Source organism: Setaria viridis, chromosome 9 (genome assembly GCF_005286985.2).
Source record: "Setaria viridis chromosome 9, Setaria_viridis_v4.0, whole genome shotgun sequence".
Taxonomy (NCBI): Eukaryota; Viridiplantae; Streptophyta; class Magnoliopsida; order Poales; family Poaceae; genus Setaria; species Setaria viridis.
The window spans coordinates 51,445,404-51,455,447 of NC_048271.2; the positions used below are offsets into that span (position 1 = coordinate 51,445,404).

The 10,044-nt window shown below is 49.7% G+C and overlaps 1 protein-coding gene across 1 annotated transcript; it reads left to right on the plus strand.

Moving 5' to 3' along the window:
* Nucleotides 1-6,481: 6,481 nt before the first annotated feature.
* Nucleotides 6,482-8,012, plus strand: LOC117836864 (uncharacterized). The gene has a single exon (XM_034716381.2). The coding sequence runs from the start codon at nt 6,845-6,847 to the stop codon at nt 7,745-7,747; it is 903 nt and encodes a 300-aa protein (XP_034572272.1). The 5' UTR covers nt 6,482-6,844; the 3' UTR covers nt 7,748-8,012.
* The last annotated feature ends 2,032 nt before the right edge of the window (nt 8,013-10,044 follow it).

The window sequence follows — 10,044 nt, forward strand, 5'->3', positions numbered from 1 at the left end:
CATTGCTAAAAGTTTATTTAGCACTTCAGAGCCAATCTGTCGTAACATTTGGTTCAATATGAAATAATTCAAAATAATAATGATCACTTTATTTGGTGGGGTGAATTGTACCAACTCATTTAGAACGAAACCATACCACTTAACTTATTATTGTACTAGTAGAAGTGAATCATATAATAAAAGCAAACTGGTTGAACCGATCGAGAAACCGCACACGTATCATGTGGTGCTTGTAACTAAATACACCGTGAATGATTGAGTCTGTACCAGTACTGTCTCAATCCGTCAACGTGCATCAAGCAGCGTGAGGCTAGTGTCCAGCTGTGCTAATTGCTAAATTAATGTACCGAAGAGGGACGACTGCCATGTTGTCGCACTTTCTACAACCGTCTAATTTCTTCACCAACCTCTGTGCGTTCGGCCATCTCTAGCTCGCTCAGCAGCTACAAGCCTTACGGCTCACGCCGTTAGAGTTTTATGGAGAATTTTATGAGCATTAATTTCCATGCTATATTACCAATTTTGCTGATTTGTTAAGATATTATGAGAAGATAGAGGAAGAGTTTCATCATATGTGAGAGGAGTTTCATCCCCATAACATTTAACTTGCACCGTTACCTAGTTTCTAATTTTATTAATTGTGCAATGAAACTGTGCACTGAGACTGACCTGTCTCGCTTTGGTGGTTTGGAATACGTGTAATTTTTCAATGTCGGGTCAACGAAGTTATTGGACAAACTCGTACCTGACCCCATCTAGTCGTTCTTGCGCCGCCTCGTCCACGCATTTGGATGTTTGTCCACCCTCTGGCGGACACTAGGTAGGTCCTATGAAAGCGTGTTGGCTGCAAGCATATGATGTCGCTATTGTGCTCGCCCAAATGGCCAAATGGTATCCACAATCAAGAACATACTGGATGCCTCAGGAGTGAACATCTCACCGGGCATCATTGCTACCTTCGCCGCAACACTTTGTGCTGTAAACACCCTTCTCAATGGGTGGCTTCCATCATCGACTCCTTTCGAATCCTTACGGTCCATGCATCGTCAGGTACGGAGCCAATAGGGGGGCAATGCCCCCCTCATGTTCTAGTAATTAGTCCAGGTTAACCGGCTCCCCTCGCATTTCAATCTTAGCTCCCTCGCTGATCGTCATGATCATGACATGGTCTGGGTATTGTTCTAGTGGCCAATTACGATGGACGTGGATTATCAAGGGCTCAGTGCTTCCAACTTGGGCCGAAGTAGCGAGGATTCAGTTTCACGGCCCGTTTAGCTTCTACACAAGACTGGCTAGCGCCAGCTTCCTTCGCTTGAGACGCCTTCCCCGCCTTCCCCATCATTCCCATCAATAGACGCTCAGCGCTTCTCTTTGCTTCTATTTTCCCTTCAGTTGCTTAGCATAAGATGGAGATGGTGTAGCCTCAGGGACTGTGACAATATTATGGGGTTGCTTGCTGTTAGATTTCGGGGGGGGGGGGGGGGGGGGGGGGGGGGTGTTTGTTCTCCATGCCACAGCATGTGTAAACGAGTACACGACCCAATTTCCCATGCTTTCCAAAACCGAATGAAAACGTGAGCCGAATGAAAAAAGATTGAGGTCTTGTATAGTTGCCAAAGTTTGGAGATGCTAAATTACTGTTACAGCACTGTAGCACACTGTAGCGTTTCGTTTGTATTTGTGAATTATTATCCAAACCTTGACTAATTAGGCTCAAAAGATTCGTCTCGCAAAGTACAACAAAACTGTGCAATTAGTTTTTAATTTCGTCTACATTTAGTACTCCATGCATGTATTGCAAGTTTGATGTGATGGGGAATCTTCTTTTTGCATAGTGCTAAAGTTGGGAGTTGGAGGTGAACTAAACAAGGGCTGAGGGGCTCTGATGTCATGGCTGAGCCCATACAGTGGGTGTGGTTGTTCGATTCAATGAATTAAACGAAAGATAGGACGTCTAATGCCAGTGCCCGTGTCGTCCTTCAACGAAATTGCTTCACTCGTGCACCATACTACTGGGAAAGCTGTGTCATGCATGTATCGAGGAACAAGAAATGCAAATAAGTATAGCTTGACCAGCAAGGTTAAAGGTTTTTTTTTCTAATGGAGGAAGAAGTAGCTGCATAAATACCCTCGCTTTGTTTTTTCACGTGTTCGTCATTATTTCTGTATTTATGGTTATACATACGCACGATTATACAACTGTGGGTGTGTTGTCTCCAAATCATTGTGTATGGAAGTCTCACGCATTACATATACAGTTGTAGTTGTGCTGTCTCCAAATCCCTTGCACGCAATCTTTGTTATCTCTCTATGTACACGATATTTAGCGTATCTCAGAGGCGTATTGTCATTAAATTTGTGATCCTAATGTTTACTTGAGGAATCTAAGTTGCTCATTCCGATTAAAAATACTCGTATTTTAGCTTCTTTTATAATCTTCAAAAATACTTGTGATCAATTGCCAGGAAGGGCATACCCTACGTATATATATAAATAAGGTTGGGGAAGAACAAGTACTCCAGTATTCCTTCACCTCGCTACATTTTAGTAATATACAAATCCAATATGATGAGAGCTGGATGCTGCAGCGGCTTGGTGTCCGTGACAAGGATGCTCATGTTCAACGGGATTTTTGGGCTCTTAGTATTATCCTCCGTACAATGTAAGTATACATTACCATCGTGGCTTCATGTCATTCCATCTATGCAAATATGTTTACACTAATGAAAAGAAAATACCGCAGCGGGTCGCCCCCAGATGATGGAGGACAGTCGTGATATCACTACTGTTGTCAACTCCGCATCATTAGATGAGAGCAAGGTTTCCCTCATATTTTGCTTCTATGGATTTTGCGATTATTTTGGTGGTTGGAAGGACTGTTACTGCTGCAAGGACATGAATCGATGAATCGAAAAGGAATTGTCATAGAACGATGGAAGAGTGCACAGCCAACTGTGTCACATGTAATCCTAAATGCCCGTCCCAATCAATGGTGAACCAGCCGCATCACAAATAACTTAACCCTAAATGCCCCGCTCTTTCTACCAGTCTGGTGTTCTCGTCTGTGGCAAAGAGCTGATTAGCGATAAAAAATAAAAACAAAATTGTGAACTAAGGGTACCTCAGTTTAAGTTGGTAAGATTTGTTACGGTGGAAATCCACCCGAGTTCAAATTCTTGACTCAGCACGGGTACTCGTATTTTACTTGATTTATTCCGGATGGAAAATCAGCATGTATGCATTTCTAATTTTCTGTGGCATGTCCCTGCTTTAAGCAATCTTTTTGTTTTTTTCTTGAGAAACGAGCAATCTTTTGGTGGCCTACCTTCTGGCCCAAAATTGATTCCTTTGTGGCGCAAAGTTTGATTCACGAATGGATGGATGCCACAGCACTCTTCTTTTTGTTTCTTTATTTTGGCAGTGGCCTAGTAGGCCTGGTGGGCTTCCTTTTTCTCTATTTAGGCCTAACGGCAAAAGCCACCTGGCCCAAGCAGAGCAAGCCGATGTTCTCCATGGGACTTTGAGAAGAATTGAGTGACGCAAATACATCGCGACGTACGCCGAGAGATTCCCCCCCCCCCCCCCCCCCCCCCCCCTCCACTGGCAGCCAGCAGCCCAGGATCGATACACCTTGATTGACACGACAGCTAATCTCGAAACTCCACCCAGCACTGACGGGCGCGCCAATCAAACCCCCACGACTGCTGGGGTGTTTGGGAGGAGGGGGCTAAACTTTAACCCTGTCACATCGGATGTTCGGATACTAATTAGGAAGACTAAACATAAGCTAATTACAAAACTAATTGCAGAACCCCTAGGCTAAATCGCGAGACGAATCTATTAAGTCTAATTAATCCATCATTAGTGAATGGTTACTGTAGCACCACATTATCAAATCATGGACTAATTAGGCTTAATAGATTCGTCTCGCGATTTAGCCTAGGGGTTGTGTAATTAGTTTTGTAATTAGTTTAGATTTAATACTCCTAATTAGTGTCCAAATATTCGATATGACGGGGGCTAAAATTTAGCCCCCACCTCCCAAACACCCCCGTATAATCGACGCCCGGCACGGGCGAGCAGCGTAGAAATGCACGGTGGTTCTCCGGGTGCCGCAGCCCGGAATCTGGCTGGATTGACCCCAGCGTCCCCCGGCGCACGTACGATTACGTAGCGACCCACCCGATAAACCCGGAGACGAGACGCGCACGACAACCGGGTCGAAGGCTCTATCCACTTGGAGAACCGCGAGCGCGCGCTGGCACATTGACGTGGGCGCGCGCGCGACAAGTGAGCGCGGACAAGCAGCTCGCGACAGGTCGGGGGGATTCGGGGCCGGGGCCGGGGCCGCGTCCGCGTGCACGTGTGCTGCCCCCAGTCTCCCTGCTCCGATGGAATGACTCGAATCCGTCGTCGCAGCCAGCCAGCCAGCCTGCGTGCGCACGGGCGCCGGCACTGTCGCTAGCTTTTCCGGGCGCCGGCCGGGGCAGGGGGCCAGCTGAGCCTGAGCGCCGGCCGGCCCATCCCGCGCTGCGCCCGCGCCCGGCGGGTCACGAGCTCACGACTGTGAGGACCCCGTTTCCGCTGTCTCGTAAACCAGGGGCCACCGCGCGGGCACGGGTGGCATGGCGAAAGAGGCGATCGATGAGGTCTGGACGTCGTCGCGGTGTAATGTCGTGCACGGAAGGGAAGGGTCGCGGCGCAGGACGGACTGATCGTGCGTGCGTGGAGATGGCGATCCTACTTCCTAGCCCTCCCAGCTCTACTTGGATCCAGCGACCCTGGCGTTTTTTTAAACGTACGCAATGCGTTGCGTGTTGGTGATAACAAGTGACGGTGATCTGCTGGCCAGGGAGCAGGTCGGCATGCGTGCGGTTGGGAATTGTCGTGCGTTAACACTGCCAGTGTCGGAAAATCTGGTGATGCCGTTGACAAGTTTTTTATTTGTTCAGAAAAAAGATTATTCGCAATGGACACAATTAGGGGGTGTTTGGATACTATAAGCTAAATTTTAGCAGTGTCACATCGGATATTAGGATGCTAATTAGGAGGACTAAACATGAGCTAATTATAAAACTAATTGCAGAACCCTGTGCTAATTCGCGAGATGAATCTATTAAGCCTAATTAATCCGTCATTAGCAAATGATTACTGTAGCACCACATTGTCAAATCATGGACTAATTAGACTTAATAGATTCGTCTCGCTAAACTTTAGCGGGGGTGCACCCCCTTAATTGTTCTGCGTGCGCTGAAAAAAAGTAATCAGTAGCCAAGTTCACCGGTAGTGCTCTTTCTCGTCGGAATTCAGACGTGCTGTCGAGGTACGCTTAGGTTTAGGCAGTTGCAATGAATTCAAACAAACTGTCGCGGCAGGGACCTTCGGAACTGGAAATGATTTACAATGTACTCGTACTGCTACGAGTAGTTCTCGACACGCGGAGGGAGTGATACGAACGCGCCGGATTCTGCACGAGGGCACATGCTGATATCACACCGTATGATGAAGAGGGTGGAGTAGAGGCAACAAATTCGGGCTAGTAAAATCCTAGATTCTTGCCAGATAGTACACCATTTCGACCGCTCGCAACGGTACACCATTTGCCAGATAGTACGCACACCCTTTAAAAAGGAGGTTTGGGCTAGTTAGCATGGCAGGCCGATCACAACGCTCCTGTCAGTCAGGCGGTACGTGACACCGTCGGAAGCAACCACAACAACACAAGTTGGATATTTCGTCCTACGCATTTTTGGCACAGGACCGCGACAGATTATAATTCACAGGTCACAGCAGGAACACATGGGTGCCCAAACACGAACAGTACCAGTATCGGCACGCCCAGGGCCCCAACCTTGGGTGTCGTCAACTATTCAACTAATCCGTCGACCATCGGAGAAGAAGCATCGAAAGATGGAAACATCAGCTTATGGGGTTCTCTGCGCCACCAGGACCATGGTAGCTGGATCGATGCAACTGTTTTTTTTTTTTTGAAAAGTAATGCAAGTATGCAACTCTTTTCTCGGTTACTATTTGTCCCATGGAAATGCTTCAACAGTGGAGAGTTTTGGGGCGGTCAGCTGCGCACGGCGTCTTCGACAGAGACACGTCACCTTGATGTAAAGGTCGTTTACATAAGCATTTATCTTACGTGGATAAAAGTTAATGAAGAGATAGAACACCCATAACTCTTGTTGAAGAGCTAAACTTTGACCTAAAAACAAGTTAAACTTTAAGATGGTCTACAGACTACAGCTACAGGTAACATGTATGGACTTAAACGGCAGGCCCCCTCCTCGAACCTAAACGGCAGCATCTGAGTTTCTATCGCCTGAGTAAGACGAAGCCAATTTCAGACACCTGAGATTTAGGACGCATGACGAACAAAATACCAGAGCATCGCTCGCTTATACGACAAAACCGTGTGTATTCACGCTGCTGTACTTATGCAGAGTTGTAACAAACGAAGCCGTGCTGCTTGTGTCCACGAGAGAAAACACCATGTGGCTCTGAATCACGTTCAGGCACTACAAACACACGGAAGATCCTTCTGCAGATTGCCCACAGGCCACAACACTCCAACCACCATTACAGTCGCTATCCCAGATCAGTTGTACACCACTACACCCCCAAGGCCCCAAAGCCAGCAGCCCAGCACCCAGCAGGCTGCAGGCCCTGCTGCCGGTTCCCCAGGCCTCCAACCCGACCCTCGTTTCCGCACACGCTTCCCATTATAAACCCGCCAACCCAACCCCCGCCTCATTTACGCCTCCGCATTGGCCATCGCCACCGGCTTCACCGAGCTTGTCGCGTCGTCTCTCGGCGTTGCTCCCCCTACGATCCGCGCATGGCCAAGCGCCTCTTCCACTCCTGCCGCTCGCCCTCCGCCGCCGCCGCAGTCACCCCGACGACCACCCTCCTTCGCGGCGAGCACCCACCCGTCGTCCCGTCCCCCGCGGGCGGGGCGTGCTGCCCGCGCCGCGCGCCTCGGCGGCGGCGGCCCCAGCCACCGGCATCCTGCGGCGCCGGGGGCTGCGCCGTGGACTGCGGCGCCGATGAACTCCCCCCGGCGCGTGGCACGCCCGCGTACCGGTGGCTGAAGAGTTCCCGGTGGCACGTCATCGAGGCCGCGAACGCGTACGCCTCCGACGGGGACGGCGACGACACGCCCCGCCTCAAGATCGACGCGCGGCGCCGGGTGCGGCACTCGCGCCGGCGGCGGCGCAGGGCGCTCCACCGGAGGGCGGCGGGACCCGCGAGCTGGTCGTCGGGCGACAGCGGGTGGTTCAGCAGCGACGACGGCGACGAGCCGTTCGGGGCGGAGTCGTCGTCGGCACTGCCGGTGGCGTCGACCACGACGACCGAGTCCTCGTCGACGGGCGCGAGCGGGAACAGCGCCGGCGCCGGCGCCGCGAGGCGGCAGGAGGAGGAGGAGGAGGAGGCGGCCGCGGTGGCCGGGGGCTTCGCGGTTGTGAAGCGCTCCGACGACCCGCGCGGCGACTTCCGGCGGTCCATGGCGGAGATGGTCGTCGGGCGCGGCATCTACGACGCCGACGGCCTAGAGCGCTTGCTTCGGTGCTTCCTGGCGCTCAACGACCGGCGCCACCGCTGGGACATCGTGGCGGCGTTCGGCGACGTCTGGGAGGCCGTCTTCTCCAACCCGCCGCCCTCCCACTCCCACGCCGCCGCTGCCGCGGCCTCCCACGCTTCAAGCTGCAAGGCCGCCGCAGCCGCCGTGCCTCATCCCTAGACCAACGTGCTTATTACACACGTACTAGGATTTATCAAGTGAAGCAACAATGTAGAAAATGCGATTAATATGTATATGTAGTCGTCTGTAAATTACCTTTTCTTGTTCGGGTTCACGGCTCCGGCTGCTTTCGCCCTCCTGCATGCTAGATTGCTAGCTCCCCTCTTTTCAGCTACGGAAATTAGCGTCACGACTCGGATGCCTGATCTTGATGTGATGTGACCTGGAGTGAGTGTATGGCACTATTTCTCGATCCCAATCCCCTCTGCGCTTTCTCCTTTATGTTTTGTAGAGTAGGACGTGAACTGCCGGACGAACTGCTCCTACAGACTTGTTCACTGAATTTTATCTTCGTACAGCTTTCGTCTCGCATTGGCATCGCCTGCCATTTCGTGCAGGCCGATCAGATCATCAGAACGCCGGAGAAGAACCCCTTGTTCACTTCCTACAAAACTCCCAACTTTGGCACTATGCAAAAAGAAGATTCCCCATCACATTAAACTTGCGGTACATGCATGGAGTACTAAATGTAGACGAAATCAAAAACTAATTGCATAGTTTTATTGTACTTTGCGAGACGAATCTTTTGAGCCTAATTAGTCTATATTTGGACAATAATTCACAAATACAAACGAAACGCTACAGTATTACTACAGTAATTTGACACCTCCCAAATTCGCAAAGTAAACAAGGGCGAAGAAGGCAATTGAATTCCTTGTCGGTTTATCTGGTAGGCTCTGCTACTATTTTCTTCCAAGTTCCATCACCACAGGCAGCCATGGCTCGTGCGACCGGACATGGATGTGACGCGCACTCGCACTAGCTTCCATCTGGTGCTCGGCTGCTCCTGCTCGCAGTCGGCTGGAATAAACAATGAATTCAGACTAAAAAGTTAAGATAATCTGTCGCTTAAGTGATTTGCTAACTCATGTCTTTTTGCCGCCATTTTAATTTAGTTTCTTCTGAGGAACGCCATTTTATCGCTTAATCGTTCTGAAGAAATGGAGAAACCACTTCACGTCTGGGCATCATTCGCTTTCAGGAAAAGGCTGCCCAGAAAGAAAGAAGGAAAACAGTTGACGTGATATGATTTGATGCGACATACATTTACTGATAGACTAGTACGTACTCCGGCCTCCCAAATGAAATTGGATTTTTGAGGGATCTCAAAGCGTCTTTATTCACGCCAGCCTTGACCTAGAGGAGCTTGGATTGGATTCTCTTCTCGCCCTTGCACAGCTTTTTAGCAGGTTTCTTCAGTTCCTTTCACCGGCTAGAAAGAGAGACACGCCATGGATCTTGCTAGAGGCACTAGTAGGCAGTAGTGCAGCACACAACTCTTTGATCTGCGGAGTCTCTTGTTTCGTACTGCAGTCTCCGTTGCTCTGCGCCAGCCAGCTTGGTGATGGTGAAGTGAAGAAGTACTAGCTAGCATGGTGAGTTTGAAATCTTAAGCTCCTTTTTTTTTCTAAAAAGAAGGAGAAGGAAGTTTGCTGTACACTGTACTGAATCAGGGCTACGGGTTGGGCATTTAGTCTGTCCTCGCCGGAAACATACGTACCTTGTGACATTACTGCATGAAGATCACCTGTAAATGAACGACTGGAATGTTTCGAAACGGCCACATGTTTGTGGTTCGAATTCGAATTTTATTCTGTTGGCAGTTGACTTTTGTTCCACGCTAAATGCTTGCACCTTTTTTTAGAAAGGGGCACACAAGAGGATTGCTCCGTGCTCTGTCCCTCTGAATAAATTCTGCATGGTCCTGTATGCTCAATTCATTTGATCCGCATACTGTTCTAGTACTTGACGCGTGTTCTGATCTTTGATCCGTATCGGTAGATGACTAAAGATATCAGGATGTTTCCTCGCAAAATTTTATTACTAGAGAGTAGAGACAGTGCTAGCCTCTGTCCTCGTATGTTTACATTCTGAAAATGATACTCTTTATGAAACATAATCTTGCCAAACGCAGGACGAATGACAGCTGACTGAATCACTGAAATGCTACTACTACTGCTAATGCCTAATTATCAAATCAGACATCTTTATCGCTTTGTAAGTACAGTGGTACACTGGCGTTCCCGACGCGGTTCCAGTTGTCCGGCGGGAGCGGCAGCCGGCAGACGGGAGCCGCCGGCCCGCCTTTACGTTCAGACGTGCTGATTGCTCAACTCGTTCTAAAGATGTTGGCAAAAGCTGGGGGCTGTAGCCACGCATGAGGGTCCCAAGCCACGCGGCGGATTAGACCGCATGGTGGTCGCTAGTCGCTAGGGCCGTGGAGGCTTCCATAATTA

Coding starts and splice junctions, on each gene's coding strand:
- LOC117836864 (XM_034716381.2), top strand. CDS start 6,845: ATGGCCAAGCGCCTCTTCCACTCCTGCCGCTCGCCCTCCGCCGCCGCC.